Source organism: Mytilus californianus, unplaced genomic scaffold (assembly GCF_021869535.1).
Source record: "Mytilus californianus isolate M0D057914Y unplaced genomic scaffold, xbMytCali1.0.p SCAF_6, whole genome shotgun sequence".
In the NCBI taxonomy this organism is placed as follows: Eukaryota; Metazoa; Mollusca; class Bivalvia; order Mytilida; family Mytilidae; genus Mytilus; species Mytilus californianus.
The window spans coordinates 76,640,680-76,660,290 of record NW_026262712.1 but is presented as its reverse complement, the minus strand read 5'-3'; the positions used below and the strand labels follow the sequence as shown (position 1 = coordinate 76,660,290).

The 19,611-nt window shown below is 32.3% G+C and overlaps 1 protein-coding gene across 1 annotated transcript; it reads right to left on the bottom strand.

The window, feature by feature from the left end:
- Positions 1-5,676: 5,676 nt before the first annotated feature.
- On the bottom strand, positions 5,677-12,758 carry LOC127705633 (probable G-protein coupled receptor 19). The gene is made up of 2 exons (XM_052209959.1): positions 12,656-12,758; positions 5,677-7,079 (listed from the first exon to the last, which is right to left on the bottom strand). The coding sequence occupies exon 2, from the start codon at positions 6,901-6,903 to the stop codon at positions 5,791-5,793; it is 1,113 nt and encodes a 370-aa protein (XP_052065919.1). The 5' UTR covers positions 6,904-7,079; positions 12,656-12,758; the 3' UTR covers positions 5,677-5,790.
- Between the last annotated feature and the right edge of the window lie 6,853 nt (positions 12,759-19,611).

The following is a 19,611-nucleotide window of genomic DNA, read 5'->3' as shown; positions in this document are numbered from 1 at the left end:
CGTGACAGACAATAAGTGTTTCTCAATCTTAATTTATCTATAGAATATGTCGATAGTGGTATCATATGGTACACAGAATGAAAAAAAAAAAATATTTGCTGATTGTTTTTTTTTTGTTCAAATGTATTCTTGTGCAAATATCATCGACGTCTCGAGTCACGACTCTCGCAACTATCATTTAAAATCAAATACGTTAGTTATTCCAAGAAACTTTACAACAGAAATACAAGAAGTTCTTATAGCTAATTTTCAACATATATCTGATGACCCTGTATATAAATTTGTATTAAAAAGGACCAACTCGTTGAAAACACTTTTAGAGGGGACAATATTCAATTGATTAAATTTTTAGAAATATTTTCTCCACTGAAACAACTAGGCTTATGTAATGAAAAAAGGGAAGGTATGGCGAAATCCTTTATTTAGGACCAAAATAGTAAAAATAGTAAAAGTCTTTGAAGTTTTTCAAAAATAATGTTTATGTTACTGATAAATGAAAAGGATGACATAACATAGACACTCTTTGTGCAGAAATGCAGAATATTGGCCCTGGTATCATCCCGAGACTCCAATATTAGCCCAAGGCGCTAGCCGAGCGCTCATATGGGTCGAGGGATGATACCAAGGCACTTATGGATAAGGACATGTTATAATATAATTATCACATATTAAACAAATGCTTAAACAATAAAAAAATATTTGATTATTCCGTCTGCAAGATCATACATTTTTTTTTGTCCTCCATTGAAATAACTTCATTATTACGAAGCTCCCAAACAGTTCAAATTCATAGACCTTAAATTGTATAATGTCTATTTCATATTTTCTTTTAGTACTAGCGTTCTTTATTTCTTTAACAAATTCCGCCGTCATTTCAATCGACGTTCCCTGTCCCGTCATTGTTGTTCCGAAAGCTTAAGACGTAATAACAGGGCACAATAACTGCTTATGATGTCATAACAGGGCACAATAACTGGCTATTTGCCCCGGGCGAAAATGACTAGGACAAATCTGCGATTATTGCATATGCAAAACCCAATGTTTTCGTAACAAATATGTGATAATCTATAATTATAATATGTCCTTTTCCATATGGGACATTGGTATCATCCCTCGACCCATATGAGCACAAGGCGTTATTGATCACATATTACAAATGCTTAAAGTAGTAGAAACAATTTTATCATTCCGTCTGGCAAGGTCCGCCACTGAAATAACATCATTATTAAGAAGCTCCCGAACCGTTCAAAACAATAGTCCTTGAATATTATAATGTCAATGTCTTTTAGTATTAGTGTTCTTTATTTCTTTAACAAATTCCGCTGTCAATTTTATCGACGTCTCTCGTCCTTCATTGTTGTTAGGAGGAACGTTATACATTTATTTCCCGTGCCTGAGGGAGATATGAAGATTTGTTCACCCAAGAATATTCATATTTCACGAGGGCTCTGCCCGAGGGAAATATGATTTTTCGAGGGTGAGCAAATCTTCATATCTCCCGAGGCAAAGGGAAATGAATGTTTTATTCCACTGCCTATTCTTTGTTTACTATCAATACATTAAATATTATTTTGCATACATTTTTTTTCTTATCCGCTTGTTTTTGTAAGTCAAACTAAACACGACATACCCATTGATAAACAGTAAGGATCAAAATCTAATTATAAGTCTTTTTGTTTTATCGTCTGAAATAAATTTGAACATGATAATGATTTTTGCTATCGCTATTTTAAGAAGAATAAGAAGTTCAAAACGTTATGTACATTAACCGCGCGTAACGTCGCACGAAGTAATCCCGACATTTCAGAGGGGAATATGATCCTCAGAATGGAATATGAAGATTTGTTCAATGACACGAGGGATAGTCTCAACCAATCAAATATTGATTAAATTATCAATAATATGTTTAAACAGTGGAATAATATCATATATTTGTAGCATTCTAGTCATATTCCTGCCCGGGGCAAATAACCAGTTATTGTGCCTTGTCGTGACGTCATAAGAGTTCCTAACAACAATAACGTCATAACAGGGCACAATAACCGGTTATTTGACCCGGGTAGGAATATGACTGGGCAAATCTGCGGTTATTGCATATACACAAAATCCAATGTTTTCGTAACAAATTTGTGAAAAAAAAACATCTTTTAGCAAAATTTCTTTTTGGGTAAGGCCAATTAAAAGTACTTTTGTGAAATATGATATGAGAATTCTATTATCGTTTGTGGTTGTATTTTCATGTTAACGTGTTTTTACTGTCTGATTTGTCTTTGTTTTATTATTCATAAATCTGTCTTCTCATCATCCCCATATGTCTGGGGTTAATAAAGCATTTGAATCTTGAAAACCAAATATTAATTACAAGATCTCAGAGTGAAGTCATTTTGGTATATTTTTCAGTTTTTCATGTATCTGTAAGAAGTTTGAAGAAGCCATAACAGAAATATGCAAGACAAAATTATAAAAAAAAATATAAAAATCTGAGACAGACAAATGTTCAAATTGATTGATTCATAATACTTTTTTGATTTTCGAATTCAAGGGGCCTAAAAGTAACATTATCATACCTTCTGCTTTTGTCTCGAATATTTTAAAATATATTAATTTCTGTTTAAGACCGTACTCAATGTTCCCCGTTTCTCAACTATATGTATTAGATGTCGCCCATCACAATTCAATATTGTTACATTAACTCTTCATTGGATCAATTCTATTTGGTTTTTCAAATTTTTTTTAAACTCTAATTAAACAATTTATATAAAAGATTAAAATGAAGAAAAATCTCCTCAACACAATTCTCTATGGAATAAATCTTACACATTTTTACCCCAAAAAATGCACCAAAATACCCTTAGTGGTCCCAATAAAAAAAAAACAAAAAATAAACCCAGAGAAATATAGATTCCACCACTGCATCAAGTGTGTTACGATATTTCTCCACTCGAGACAGTTAGATTTATATATTTTGAATAATTAAAATTTAACAGTTGAGAGTGGAGAAATATCGTTATAAACGAGTTATAGTGGTGGAATCTGTTTCAAAAATGCTTAAGCACAATCGATATACATGCGTGATAATGTTTTTTGCCAAAATGACGGTTAGGGGCTTAAAGTAGATTGCCTAAATACGTGCTTGCCATACTTTTGTAGTAGATTAAAGAAAAGAAGTGAGGTTGTTTTCAAACGTAGCGGTTAAATCCTGCCACACTCTAAATATTTTGAATGAGTCTTTCATTTTTTCTATGCAGAGAGAGAACGGCCATATGGATAAATGAAGCTTAATCCCGGTTTCATTATACATTTTTGCGCGGATTATGGATCCGTTCTCTCTCTACAAAGGATATTTTTAAAGGTCAACAAACTAGTTAAATCTAGAATTTTATATCTTTTGTATACGCGCACTTTTTCCGTAAAAGTAAAATAGCGGATGCTAACAAACTGGTTAAAATGGATACATTCTACAATGTTTTTTTTTTCATGCGTGGCACATATTTCTGTGTAGAGGTATGGCTGATGGAATGACAAACTATTGAAATTTTGGAACATTCGACATGTACGCGCTGACATTTATCCGACAGTGTAGGGAAACATACAAGATAGAACGTGTTTCATTCAGTCCAGTAGTAAAGTCATAAGTTTCTTGTTTATTGGTATTTTTTCAGTATTTTTTTTGGACGTCTAGATCGTGTTTGAGCCTTACCTATTATAGCAAACTTTTTAACTAGGCTATTGTTCTGGCAATGAAATTTACGATATTCACGTCTTTTTCCTACGATCTTAAGTTTGGAGCTGTCTCTTTATCAATAACATATCAAAGTTTCATAATTTTTAAACATATAAGTAACAGAGAAAAAAGATGGTAAATGTCAAAGAAAGTATTAAATTTACGTAAAAATATCCCATAATTTATCGTTTAGATTATACTTTTATATTTGTTTCGTTTGTTGCATATCTTTTCCGGGGCATATGAGTTTCTGGTGGACTGGTATTACTCAGTCTTCAGTGTTTTCTAGTGTTTTGTGAACTGTTGTTTTTTTCTCGTCTTTTTCTTTATGCCATAATATTGTCTGTTTTTTCTTCTACTTATGTTTTTTGTTGTCTCCTTTTGCATCTTCACCCCTTTTTATACACCCGCTCGACAGAGTCGGAGGTTTATAGGAATTTTTATGTCCGTTCGTCTGTCTATCTGCCTGTCTGTTTTTCCGTCACACTTTTGATTTCTAGATGACAATTAGCTTTTTGCAATTAATTGAAATAGAAATGGGATGTTTTGGACCACTGAAGGCAGGTTAGTTTAAAAATAAGGAGATGTGGTATGATTGTCAAATGAGACAACTATCCTCAAGAATGACAAAGATATAAGCAATTAAGTTTTCACTTTTACCGTACAAGAGTAATGGTACTTATATGTTAGAAAAAAATCTAAATTTTAAGATTTCCAGAAGATAAATAGAGAATACCATTTTGAATTTGATTTAATTTTTAATGGAATATTTTGGACTACTAAAAACAGGTAATTTCGATTTTCGTCGTTGTGTCCTTTGCGGTTCCAGAATAACTTGAATGGCATTTGATTGTTTGAAAATTCCAAATGTTTTGGTTTCTGGATAATAAATATAGAAACCCTTTATGAAATAGATAGAAATTTTAAAAGATTGTTTAAGACCATTAAACACAGGTTAAGTAATACTGGGATTTCGTCGTTTTCACTTTTCCATTTCATGAGTTATGACTGTTGGTTGGGGAAATTCAAAATTTTGTGGTTCCGGATAATAAATATAAAACCCTTTGTGAAATTAATTGACATTTAATTGAAATTTTTTGGACCATTAAGGATAAATAATTTCAATTTTTATTGTTTTCATTTTTACCGTTTTTGAGTTACGGTACTTTATTATTGGAAAATTGCAAGTGGTTTCCAAAATGATAAATAGAAGAGCCCCTTATTGAAATTAATTGAAATTGTAATGGAATGTTTTTGGCCAATAAAGACAAGTAATAGTCGATGTTCGTCATTTTCGAGTTTTAGTTGTTGTTTGAAAAAAAATCAACGTTTTGTAGTTTCCGTATAATATGATCTCTCAGTTACTGCGGGATTAATAAATCACCTCTCTAGTTTAGTACTGATCTTTTATTATTATGCTGTAAAAATCAAGATTGTTTTCAGTGAAATATAGATGTAAAACTGAAATAGTGTTGAATTTTGAAGTAGAAATTTCTGGTCATCTCTTAACTTGTGGCAAATAGGATACATGAATTGTACGATTTTTTTTTACGGTAATTGTACAATCCTTTATGAACAAGGGAAAAGAAAAATGTTAGCATTAGCAGTGCGATTGATACCCACATATCGACGGAGCAATATTTGGCATTTTTTTTGCGGATGTATCGGTTTAGTTGAAAATGTTTAAAAAGATCTAAAATGATTGACATTTCTTACTAAGTGAATCAGTGCAAAGACAGGGAAGCACACCACCTTTAAAAACCTTTCAAATCTCATTTTGATGTTATTATAACAACGTAATAAAGAATATAATTTTATTTTTGTATCACAAAGAAGTAACCGAAGCTTTTGGCTATTAGTCAAGTAAAGCAAGTTTCCAACTCTAAACAAATTTCTAACTAATGTCAGGAGCTATGACAATTAATGGCTTCAATCAAAAGTACTAAAAAATGACATATTTTTTTTTATATAAATAATATCATTCAGCTGCTACGAGCTGAAAAAAAACCTCAAACATATTTCAACTGTAAAAACAGAACTGTGTTTCGGACGAAGAAACAGTTAGATTAAATTGACGTTGAAGGCACTGTTCCGTTTAAAGGCCAACTATTTTTCTCGTCTCTTACTGCCCTGTCGAATGTATGTGATGGCGAGTTGAGTTGAGATGTACAATTCATTACACCAATGTGATTTCTTCTTCCCAGTGAAGAAATATTTGTAATCGTGTATTGTTCACGTCTATAACACTGCATGGTAGACAGGCAAAATACTTCCCTGCATCCACGGCGGAAGTTTGAATTATAGCACATGTAAATTGCCGGCTTGATGACACTGGAACTAAAAACGAGTATAACGCATGCGTAGTACCAAAAATTGTCAATGGGAGTTGATTTCAAGAAACCAACGATTAGCTGAAGGAAATACATAGGTGAAATCAACACAATGTTTGACAAAGCAGTGATCATTAACATTTTTACCATTTTAACTTTTGTTCTTGGAACGGAATTCATTGTTCTTTGAAATTGTAGACACACTCCTGAATGTCTCCATATAAAGTGGAATACCTTGGCGTATAGCACAATCATGATAATAACAGGTGATGTATACTGTATTATAAGGATAGAAATGATATAGCCTACTCCAGCCCACCGTGCCGTCTCTGGTGATATGTATGTTGGACAAAATTGGTGGCTCACATTGTTTCTAGTAATCACAATTTCTTCATAAAAATACAGAGAAAAACTCGAAAATACCATCGAAACAAAACAGGCAACTCCAATCATTCTTTTTGACGTACCACGTGTCACTTTAAATGTCAGTGGATAAATTATGGTATAAAACCTGTCTACGCAGATAGAAGTCAAAACAAAAGCTGTGACACCTAATGTGAAATGCTGTAGGAAGCGAGTGATTCGGCACATAAAATCTCCGAATGGCCATTTCCCCACCAGAATACTTCCTGTTATCCAAGGAAGAGCTGTAATGGCAAAAAGTAGATCCGTACAAGCCAAACCGACTATGAAATAATTTGTAGTGGACTGAACCCTTCGGCTTCGATAAATCACTAAGCACACTAATACGTTTCCTAGGATACAAAGTATCCACAGTATACAAATAATTAATGTTAAAAATACAACCTGGCCGCTGCGGATATCTTCTGAGAGGCCAGGTTCATTCATACTACTATCGATTCATATCATGGTTGTACTAGTATGTTGTATCTCCATGCCAACTGTATTATTTGGTTTACAGCGGAGTATTCTGAGTTGGTGGCTGTCATTTTATTGCTTCATATCTAAAGGCACCTTTCGTCAATTTTGTCTGTATTTTGCATAATGTGTTTGATCTAATACACCTAAAACAGAATGAACAAATCCAAATTAAATCATCGTTAATCATTTTAAGATCTTTGTCTACAAAATGCATATCAAATGTTTACTTAAACAAGCATATATATAGTTGAAGTAAAAAAAAACATGTATAAATATGTGACATTTCTCTCCCTATATTTTAAACAACCTGATTCTAATGCAACATCGTTTGTAACGTTCATTTTGATTGGATAACGTCACCAATTTTCATGGCATCAATTCACAATTGATGCTATGTGAATTGATGCTATGAAAACGTACGCGCAAGCGCAGACGACGTATGGCAGATTTTAAATGTATGATTTGACGTTGTTTTTTGTCAGTTTCATTAGAATGGAGATAACAATATTGTATTTTAAGCTCCGGCGGCATCAATTGGTGATTTGATGGTCGCAAATACCAGTTTAACTTAATTTGCGACCATCAAATCACCAATTAATGACGTCAGAGCTTAAAATACAATACAGTTATCATAAGCAGCATGGCCCAATGTTTACGGGTTTTAATTTACATGTAACGGTTGTAATCTCTTTCTATACATTCCTATACATGTTAAACGAAGTTCATCAATGAAAGTTAACAGGTTAAGGCAAGTTTCTATACCGATTTTTGGTGGATAAAGTGATTTCGTTTTGATACACAGTCCTTTGAGTTTTCACACTTAGATTTAGTTTGCATTGATTTATGTCACATATTTCACACGTTTTTTTACAAATAGTCTTTTTAGGTTTTAAATTTCATGAATAATTAATTATAGGTATTGATAAACAAGACACTGCAAACACTGATTTGAGTCCTTTCAAATGATTAGTCAGTATGGCACCTACTATTCAAAGTACATATGTAATTCAGTAATTAAATTAAGATATGTAAAGCCACCTGGAATCATCATAACATTTGAGAAGAAAATATAGTATAGCAGAACGTACACATATATATATCTTTATTCTCAATAAACCATATACATATATATAGGTATAGAGAAGACATTTTATGTACAATATTTACAATAAGACAGAACAAACAAGACAATTGACAAGACAATATATGAAATACATTTTAGCCAGGAGCACATATACCTGTGTTGATAATCTTTATAAATTTACAAAGTTTAATCAGTTTTGATTTGTGTTTTGAAGACATAATCTGCTTGTATTTAACAATATTTGCATTTTTAAAATAATAATGTGAAAAACAATGTTGCCTGTTTTCTTCAAAGTATTTACATTTATTCTAATATGTAATGAAATTCATCACCAATGTCATTTTTATTACATAGACGACACAGTCTATTATTTCTAAATATATTGGTCCATCTACCCTGTTCAATTGTTTGTTCCCAAGAATTTCAAAATAATCTTCTTTTCCAAAAAAATCTTTAAAAAGTTTATAATTAAGTGCTTTTGGTGAGTTTTCAAGCAGTGAATGCCAGACTTGTACAAACTGATCTTTAAGTCTGAGCTTGATGAATGAAACTAACCATTTGCAATTTATAAATGACTGTGTTTCCCATACATGAGGGATACCACATTCATTTAAAATAGTCTTTACCCTGTTTAACCATGAAAAATTCACATTGTTATTAATAGACATGTGATAACACAATTTATATAAAGTATATGATAGTTTCGTCACTTTATCAGAATTACCCCCAAAATGAGATCAATCTAGTTTTAATGTCCAAGTCTATAGGATATCTTCCAAGCTCCCCATAAATCATGTAAGAGGGTGGTACCCTTTCAATTATGTCATAATTTCCAATACCCCATACTTCACAACCGTGCAGTAATATTGGTTTCACCATTTTATCAAATAAGTCCAACTGACTTCATACAGAAAGATTATGAAGACGACCTAGTCTTAACACTTCGTAAAGAGCCTTAGTGGCCTTTTCTACGTTTAATTGTTTTGTTTTATTAAAATTGCCTGTTCTTGTTAGAATAATGCCCAAGTAGTTAAATTCATCAACGATATCCAGTTTTTTTTCATTAAAGAAAAATTGAAAATTACAATGTACGTTCTGCTATGCTATACTGCACCAATTGTTTGTGATCGGACGTTGACTTATTTTGCCGAAATCTCTGCAGTTTTACAAAATTCGTTAAATCTGTAACCTTTGGCTTTTAAAGAAGTTAAGACAAGAGAAACAAATCACTTTAAATCCGCTATAATTGGTCGAGCTTTTCTTTGGAGGGAATTTTAAAGCCAGCATATTTGTCCCTATTTTGCCAACTTTTATCTAACTTTCACTAGTTGCAAGAAATGGGCCCTTGTTTAACACACAATACCGGTTTATATAAGAGTATATCTTGTCATATTCAATATATAAGGAGATGCGCTGGAAAACAAATAACTATAAAGGATCTATAATGGTTTCGAAGCAAACATTTAGTTAATTAACAATGAAGATATTGAATGAACTTAATATTTTGTTTCTAAGGCTTGTGTTCTTTGTGCAGTTTTCTTTTAAGATTAATTAACGATATTAAATCAATAATAAATTACTTTTATTAGAAGTCCTCTTTAAAACATTATTGATTTAGAAACTCTAAAATACTAAATGAAAACTTCAAATACATTAAATCGGCCGATAATTGAACATCTTTGTGTTTTAGTCAACAAAGATATATAAAAAAATTATTCAGTAAATTACTAGAATCTACGAAGTTGAGACAGCAAAAAAGTAGAAAGAAAAATGAATATACAGTGCCAGTGACTAGCATAAAAACCCACAACAAAATCTCTATAATTTGCATATAACATCTGAAATACATGTACTAGATAACATTTTTGTTCGCTTTGGAGATTCCGTATATCGTCAGGTTATCGGAATTCCAATGGGAACTAACTGTGCACCACTTATTGCGGACCTTTTTTGTATTGCTATGAGTTACAATTTATGACAAAAATCAGCAAAGACCCATCGAAACAACATCTGATACACAAATTTAATAATACTTTTAGATATTTGGATGATATTTTGGCTCTCAATAATGACGACTTCAGTATGTATACTAAAGAAATTTATCCTGTTGAACTTACTTTAAATAAAGCTAATACTAACAATGACCACTGCCCTTTCCTCGATCTTGATATCTATATCATTAATGGAAAGCTTAATACTAAAATATATGATAAAAGAGATGATTTTTCATTTCCTATCGTTAATTATCCATTTTTAGATGGTGATGTTCCCTTGTCACCATCTTACGGTGTTTATATATCTCAACTTGTACGGTTCGCTCGTGTATGTAACAATGTTTTAGATTTTAACGAGAGAAATTTATGTATTACTGAAAAATTATTACACCAGGGTTTTCGATATCACAAACTAGTCAAAACATTTACTAAATTTTATCATCGGTATAAGGACATCATTCGTAAATATAGCTCAACATGCAGACTTCTTATACGTTCAGGTATTTCACATCCAATTTTTTATGGAAATATTCTTTATAAAGCACAAAAATGTCAGTATTCACCTCTGAAGCTATCAAAACCTTTAAATAGACTTATTAAGAAGGGATATAGTTACGATACTGTTGTCAGGTCATTAAAGATTGCATATTTTGGAGTTAATATTGATTCACTTATAGGGTCTTTGCATCGGCACTAAACACATTTATTTAAAAACCAGTTGTTGGCATGACACGGGTTATGTTCTTCTCATATATGTTATGATGGTATGATACTAAACCCCTAACGGGAAGGATTGTGTCTGATATTCATATGATGAAGACATAATCTTTCAATCAGTTTAATTGAAGTCTGGAGCTGGCATGTCAGTTAACTGCTAGTAGTCTGTTGTTATTTATGTATTACTGTCATTTTGTTTATTTTCTTTGGTTACATCTTCTGACATCAGACTCGGACTTCTCTTGAACTGAATTTTAGTGTGCGTATTGTTATGCGTTTACTTTTCTACATTGGCTAGAGGTATAGGGGGAGGGTTGAGATCTCATAAACATGTTTAACCCCGCCGCATTTTTGCGCCTGTCCCAAGTCAGGAGCCTCTAGCCTTTGACAGTCTTGTATTATTTTTAATTTTAGTTTCTTGTGTACAATTTGGAGTTTAGTATGGCGTTCATTATCACTGAACTAGTATATATATTTGTTTAGGGGCCAGCTGAAGGACGCCTCCGGGTGCGGGAATTTCTCGCTGCATTGAAGACCTGTTGGTGACCTTCTGCTGTTGTCTGTTCTATGGTCGGGTTGTTGTCTCTTTGACACATTCCCCATTTCCATTCTCAATTTTATACCGTTGGGGAAAAATAATGATGCCAGAACAGTCGTTTTTTTTCGATTCCGAAATGAAAATAAGGACATGTAGTATGATTGTGACTAATACAGCTATCCACCAGAGTTCTAATAACGTGCATGTAAGCAACTATAGATCACCGATATCCGATATATACTTCTGAACAACAGAGGACGCTAGATCACCGATATCCGATATATACTTCTGAACAACAGAGGACGCTAGATCACCGATATCCGATATATACTTCTGAACAACAGAGGACGCTAGATCACCGATATCCGATATATACTTCTGAACAACAGAGGACGCTTAAATATTGCATATACAAATCATAAAGTATATATAAACTTAAGAGCCGTTTTAGTCAGGGAATACGTTGATTATGGTTTCCATGTTGTGTACAAAATTGTACAGAATTTGTATATAAGTTTATATCAGTATTTTGTGAACCGGACAAAACAAGAACACTATCATTGGTTTAGCTTATCACTATCATATTTTCACGACGACACGCTACAGTCTTGTATTGCATTGATATGAACACTACAATATATTTTGTGTAAAATAAAAATAGAATCTAAACCAATCAGGTGTCCTCATTTGCAGTTTTATGACAATGATGACAATACTTAATGGTAGGTTGAAGTATATACATTTTTGAGTGAAACATGAATCTGGTGGCTAATTTATCAAAATGATCTTGTATCACATGGCGAAAGAAAAAAAATAAATTACAACTTGTACACAACAAGCATCTTAAATTAATGAAAGAACCAATACTTTACCCATGTGCTACTTGGTAATAAGTATACTGTGGTAATAAGTATTCTGTCGGAGTAAGTAAATTCAGTGGTTGTCGTTGGTTGTTTGTTTTTGTTTAATGTATCATGATGTATTGTACATAAATCGTTAGTTCTTCTCGTTTGAGTTGTTATACATTTTGTCATGTGGAAATGTTTCATAGCTGACAGTACAGGTTTGTTCAGTGTTGAAGGCAATACGATGACCTATACTTGCCTATATCTACGTCCTTTGATTTCCTGTGGACATTGGTCTCCATGACAAGCATACAACATCTCATTATCATCGGTTTGATGTTATCATTGTGATGTCTCGCCGAGCTCTTTCCTCTACATCAATGTCCTACGCTCAACAAGTATACTTTAAGGTTTCTGCAGTTTCAACTATCTTGTGGAATTTTATGCTAAATTTATACATGTTACAGTAAAGATACACGAAAGAGCAGTAGTTTTATATGTAGGTGTGATGTATATATCGAGATATATGATGTTTTCTTACCTGCCAATACACCTGATTTCTTTAAGACATTGTGGTCCTCACTCCGTCCTCTTCCATGTTTCCTATCTGAAAATCAATTCAATTTGATAACAGTAAATCAGTGATGTTGTTGAAGAATTAATATTGATAATCAAATCTATTACGTCAATATATAATATTGCCATGACAACATGACAAGCTAAAAATCCAGGAAAAAATGTCAACAGGTAGAAATAATCAATAAGTTGGTAAAACACATGTCTTTGTTCTTGCACAACGACAGTATTCAATAATTCAAAAGGCTAAGAAACAAGATTGTTTATAACACTGGATTATTATTATAAAAGTGTGATATATTTACTTCTCATTTTGAATTTTTTCTAAATTAACTAGTGGAGTTGAGTGTTTTATTGTTTGAATAATCAATAAATTAACGAATTTCAATTTTTGGAGTACACATATTACCGAATAACAACATAATTATTCGTTTAGAATTAAAAAAAAGAAAAAAAAACATGAATAGATATTGAAAACAACTTTTCATTATACTGTTATATATCAAAACATTGGTCAGAGCAGTAAATAGCCAGAAAGATTATAATATTTTCAGTGGAATGCAGTTTATAAGGCCGTTTTGAATATAAAGAGTAACAGATTTCCCAAAAGAAAGCTAATTCTGTAAATTTTCAACATATAGACATTTTTCCTATCTAGTCATTGTTTTAGCTATGATTCATTGTGATATTGGACAATAATCCTTATTTGAAATTTTGGCTAGAAATAGGGGCCATTTTAGGGCCTTATCGAACCTATCATTTAATGTTAATTTAAATAAAAATTTCTCTCGAAAACTCAATATTTCTAACGTACAAAACGTTAATTTCTGATTCCTTGTAAAGGTTCGGTTATATTTTAGGCCCTTTTTCGTTTGATCTGCATCAGATTTGGGAATTTTTTTTCCTTTTTTTATTTCATTCAAGTCTTTTAAAATATAAGGAAAGGTAACCCGAATGTTATATTTCATTTTTGGTTGCACAATATGTATAGCAATGAGTTATAAAAAACATTTTCCTGAAAGATTGTAGTAAAAGCTATCTTCTCGTACTTTATTTGAAAACTGTATCCTATTGTTTTCTCCCCGTTCATATATTTGTGATGTTTTCCACCAACTATCCTAGTAAAATGTGATAATTGCAAAACCTGTGGAGCTTGAAACGAAGTTCGATGACATGAACTTTATGCTGTAATTTTGGAAATAACATGACATTAATAACATAATATAAAAAAAATTCGATCATTTTCTTTATAGTTTAATCGTGGTGGACCATGGTGGTCTCGTGGATACAGGTTTCATATTCATAGCACATTAACACTCTCTCGTCCTTGCATGAATGTAATATTTGCAACTAGACGTTAACCGTTGGTTTTCCTGTATGAATTGTTTTACACTAGTCTTTTTGGGGCCCTTTATAGCTTGCTGTTCTGTGTGAGCCAAGGTTCCGTGTTGAAGGCCGTACTTTGACCTATAATTGTTTACTTTTTACACATTGTGACTTGGATGGATAGTTGTCTCATTGGCACTCATACCACATCTTCTTATTTATGTTAACACCAATCCATACCTCCATCAATCTTTGTAGTTCTAAACAACTATAGTATGGATCTCAATTCCAAGGGAAAATTTTCATACAAGTCTTTAAACTAGCCTGTTACCAATTGAAAATATAATTATACAATACATTAATATTTCCTTTTTATACTATGTGTGCTAACGATGAAATTCAAACACGTAATCATTTGAAAATGACTCCCCGTTTAATTTTTGATTGATCAATTTAGAGTAGAATGGGAATGTCGATAAAAAAACTGTATTTGCACTATTGTATGTTAACTTTAGGGCGAATACTTCACTATTATAGTATGTTAACTTTAGGCCAAAACTGCACTATAGTATGTTAACTTTAGGCCAAAACTGCACTATAGTATGTTAACTTTAGGCCAAAACTGCACTATAGTATGTTAACTTTAGGGCTAAGATTGCACTAAAGTATGTTAATTTTAGGGCTAAGATTGCTCTATAGTATGTTAACTTTAGGGCTAAGATTGCACTTAAGTATGTTAACTTTAGGCTAAGATTGCACTATAGTATGTTAACTTTAGGGCTAAGATTGCACTATAGTATGTTAACTTTAGGGCTAAGACTACACTATATAAAAATAAGATGATGTGGTATGATTGCCAATGAGACAACTCTCCACAAGAGACCAAATGACACAGAAATTAACAACTAAAGGTCACCGTACGGCCTTCAACAATGAGCAAAGCCAATACCGCATAGTCAGCTATAAAAGGCCCCGAAATGACAAATGTAAAACAATTCAAACGAGAAAACTAACGGTCCCATTTATGTACAAAATAACGAACGAAAAACAAATATGTTACACAGCAACAAACGACAACCACTGAATTACAGGCTCCTGACTTGGGACAGGCACATACAAAATGGGGCGGGGTTAAACTAGTTTGAAGGCGCCAACCCTCCCCTAACCTGGGACAGTGGTGTAACAGTCCAACAGAAGAACAAACTATAAAAATGTTAAAAATGCTGAAAAAGGCTTAACTCATCAGTTGAATACACATAGAAATACATAACAAAAACACAGAGTGGACGTGGAAGGGTACTTATACATCCCCACAACAAAAAGACATTAAGTACAGATCTGAGAGTACTTGCAGTTACTGACAGCTAGTTCAAAGCCAATAACAACTAATAAAAAAATCATGCATCTAAGACTAAAATAGTATTTTAACTTTAGGGCTAGAACTGTGCCTTGGACAGACACAACACATTTTTTAAAAGTGTCAATGGTTGATTTTAAAAAAGACATGACAAAATATTTTAAAGAAATATATTATGTGGGAGATAATCGAAGTCTTTGGCCTATAAAGATACATTTTGTATTCCTGAAATGGTCTTTTATAACTAGTGATTTTCAAATTATTTATTTTTTTCTGCATGTGGTATATGTCCAGCAAGCCGAACTCTATGTTTATATGGTGTTTAAAGTAATGCACACAAAACTTTCAAAAATAAAACATATATCAAATAATTTGATTCTCTGGTCTGGTCTGTTAAAGTTATGGCGCATCCATAACGACAGCAGAAACTGTCAATGCATTGATGTGGCTGCACTGAGATATGAGGTAAATATACTAACAATGATGCAATTAGTTGGGATATGAACTAGAGTCATCTAGTTTTTAACAGTGCAGTTCTGTTTTTTGGATACGGGAAAAGCTATAAGGATATTATACAAATTGGCATGATTTTTAGTGATTTTGATTGTGTCATGTAAATGATGTAGGTGTTGAAGAGTTATGATTGTGTCATGTAAATGATGTAGGTGTTAAAGAGTTATGATTGTGTCATGTAAATGATGTAGGTGTTACAGAGTTATGATTGTGTCATGTAAATGAAGTAGGTCTTACAGAGTTATGATTGTGTCATGTAAATGATGTAGGTGTTAAAGAGTTATGATTGTGTCATGTAAATGATGTAGGTGTTAAAGAGTTATGATTGTGTCATGTAAATGATGTAGATATTGAAGAGTTATGATTGTGTCATGTAAATGATGTAGGTGTTGAAGAGTTATGATTGTGTCATGTAAAGGATGTAGGTGTTGAAGAGTTATGATTGTGTCATGTAAATGATGTAGGTGTTAAAGAGTTATGATTAAGTTCTTAAAAAGTTAGATTTGAATTATAAGCTTTTGTTATTGTATAGACATTTGTAGACATTTGTCTGTTGTTACCCTCTGGATGTCTTTTGATTGATTTTGTCGTTGGTTTGCTGTCTCATTGGCGTATACCTCATATATCGTTTAATTCATACAAGCTGAATATCGCAACCGTCATTTGGTTTTATTGTTTTATCTGTTGATATTATTTTCCACTTGGCTTCATTGGAGATTGGTCCTTTGGCTGAATACAAAATAAATCTTTTTGTTCATTTTTTTTATATAATCAGATTAATATAATTCAATTGGTCTACAAAAATAAGTCTAGCTAAGTCGTTATTAGCTGTTTACTTAAGACATCAATGACATTTGGATTTATTTGCATAAATTTTCTATAAAACAAAAACAAAAATAAATGCTTGAAAAAACTATTTTTCGTTTCGTTGTTCTTAAAGTTGTAACGTAGGAACACTATTTAATAAACATATATGTACATATAGCGCTGATTAATATTTGAGCCTATAGGTATATAACAATTGATGAACTTCAAAAATTTTTAGGTGTAAAATTTAGAATCTTTAAATATCTTTTAAGATATATAATATCAAGGATACATGTACCTATATAATTAAGTTTTATCTTTTAAGACATATAATATCAAGGAAATCTAATTAGGTTTTATCTTTTAAGATATATAATATCAAGGATATCTTATTAAGTTTATCATATTGGAATTAGATTTAATAAAAGTAGAACTCCATTTTTATTGAATCAATTTCAATTGTTTCTGAATAGACTATAGTTGTAGACACACGATTTGTTTATATGGTGTTATTGGCTTTGAACTAGCTGTCAGTAACTGCGAGTACTCTCAGATATGTTCTTAGGTGTCTTTTGTGTTGTTAGGGATGTATAAACACCATGCCGCATCCGATCTGTGTTTTTGTTACTTATTTTTCTGCTTTGTATCGATCTGATGAGTTAAGCCCTTTTCAACTGATTTTTTTATAGTTTGTTCATATCTTGCACTGTTACACAATGATAGTTCCAGGTTAGGGAGAGGGTGGCGCACCCACTAACATGTTTAACCCCGCCACATTCTGCATTTGTCTATTCCAAGTCAGGAGCCTGTAAGTCAGTGGCTGTCATTTGTTGCTGTATATCATATTTGTATTTCGTTCATTGTTTTTACATAAATCAGGCCGTTAGTTTTCTTGTTTGATTTTTTTTTACATTTGTCATTTCGGAACCTTTTATAGCTGACTATGCGGTATGGGTTTTGCTCATTGTTGAAGGCCGTATGGTGATCTATAGTTGTTAAATACTATGTCATTTGGTCTCTGGTGGAGAGTTGTCTTATTGGCAATTATACCACATCCTCTTATTTTTATATTAGTCACAATTCGTAAAACAAATCGAAAAGCTGTCTGCATAGTTTAAAAAAAATTCCACCACCTCCACATTCACCACCAAAAATAAAGAAAAGAAAAATTCTGCTGCTATGTTGTTCAATTATTTTAGGTTTTGTGGTAAACAGAGGCAGTTATAATTCTACAGAGGTATCATATTTGCGATATAGACGTACAGTCATAGAACTTACAATTCAGAGGGAAAAGAATTGTTCAGTGGATATGTATAACGTTTCAGTGAATAATCGCTTAACCCATAGATGCTAGAACTAAGAAGCCAATGAATAACGGTCTCTGGTAACAATCTTTTAGACGTTAGTTTATCGATTCTTAAACATATCTAACTAGTATATTTTAAAGACTTTTGAAAAGTCACATAAAAGATCTATATGACTCACAATTTGAAATAATTAATATTTGTCTAAAAATTGTTTCAAATCTAAAATAAATTAAAAGTCAATATGTAGCCAGCAGAAAATGGCAAAATGAAAATGGAACGTGTCCAAACATTGTACGCTAGCTTATAGTTAGGGTTCTCTTCTCCTGTGTTCCCACAGAGATTAGATAGGGCCTTCTTTTAATATACCAGAGACACCTAAATTGGTCCCAGTTAGGAACTCAGGGTGTTCTCTTTGAATTTCGTACTTGATAAGTTGCAAATGGAAACCAAAGAGTTCATTGGGTGTTATCTTTGCTACGTATTGGGGTTCAATTTCCTTACGATCTCTCTATTTTCCAATGAACGTAGAGGATTGTAGCTTTCATTTTCATTGCCTACCAGTGAAGCACAGGCTTGCCAAAAATAATGGTTCGGCGGCTTGTACGTTCATCTTGCCTGATCTTGTCTACGCAAAAAAAAAACATACTGTGGCCATATCATTCCAAAGTCTTTGTCTCTTGTTTTTATCTTTAACAAACAAAAGGAGGTGAATTAATATATTAAACACAAATTATATTTCATTCACGAAATATGGGTTGATCGTACATGAAATATATATTGAAGCAATTTTAAATCATTGATTAGAACTAAAGTATCAAAATATGCGAAAGGTTACCGTTGATGACCTCTGAGAGGTTGTAAATAAACAAATTGTTTAAATAGCAATTACACATGTACTATAGTTATGATTAAAAGTGTCATAAAAAGTGATAATGTGTGAAATTAATAATAAAAATAAAGATATCAATGTTTTACAAAGGAGACGGACCTATACCAATTTTTTTCTTGTTTCCGAATCCCTATGTTTTCTGTTGTATATTTGTCATTTGTGTACTTTTGACAAATAAAATATTGTTCAAACAAATGATTTACAAAACATATATTTACAAATTGCGCGGTAAACGCATACCTTGGTACAAGGAAATTGTTTTGAAACAATTTCATATAACTATAAACCATGTGAACTTACAACATATTTAAGTTTCATAAAGATCTAGTAGCCATACAAAAAATATATCTATATGAAATTCTGATTGATTGATTGTTAATTGATTAACGTTCAGTGGCAAATATTTCATGCATGTTCAGGACGAGAACAATTTAACATTAATTAAGATAGGTAATTCCTGTAGAGGTCATTCTGGATGAAGGTCGTGGAAATTTGGACTGCGACTGCCACTAGGAAATGAGGGTATATGGGATAGAGACTGAAATTTTGCCTTGGAAAAGGCCACCTACGGACCCCTCAAATGGACAAAGAGTTGTTGCAAGGGTTCTTAACGTGCAGAGAGTGTGGCACTCTCTCTACCCGAGGCATCTAATTGAAATTCCGATTGCAGGCTTTAATGCTTCCTGGTAAATTATACTTATCTATCTATTTATTAAACTATT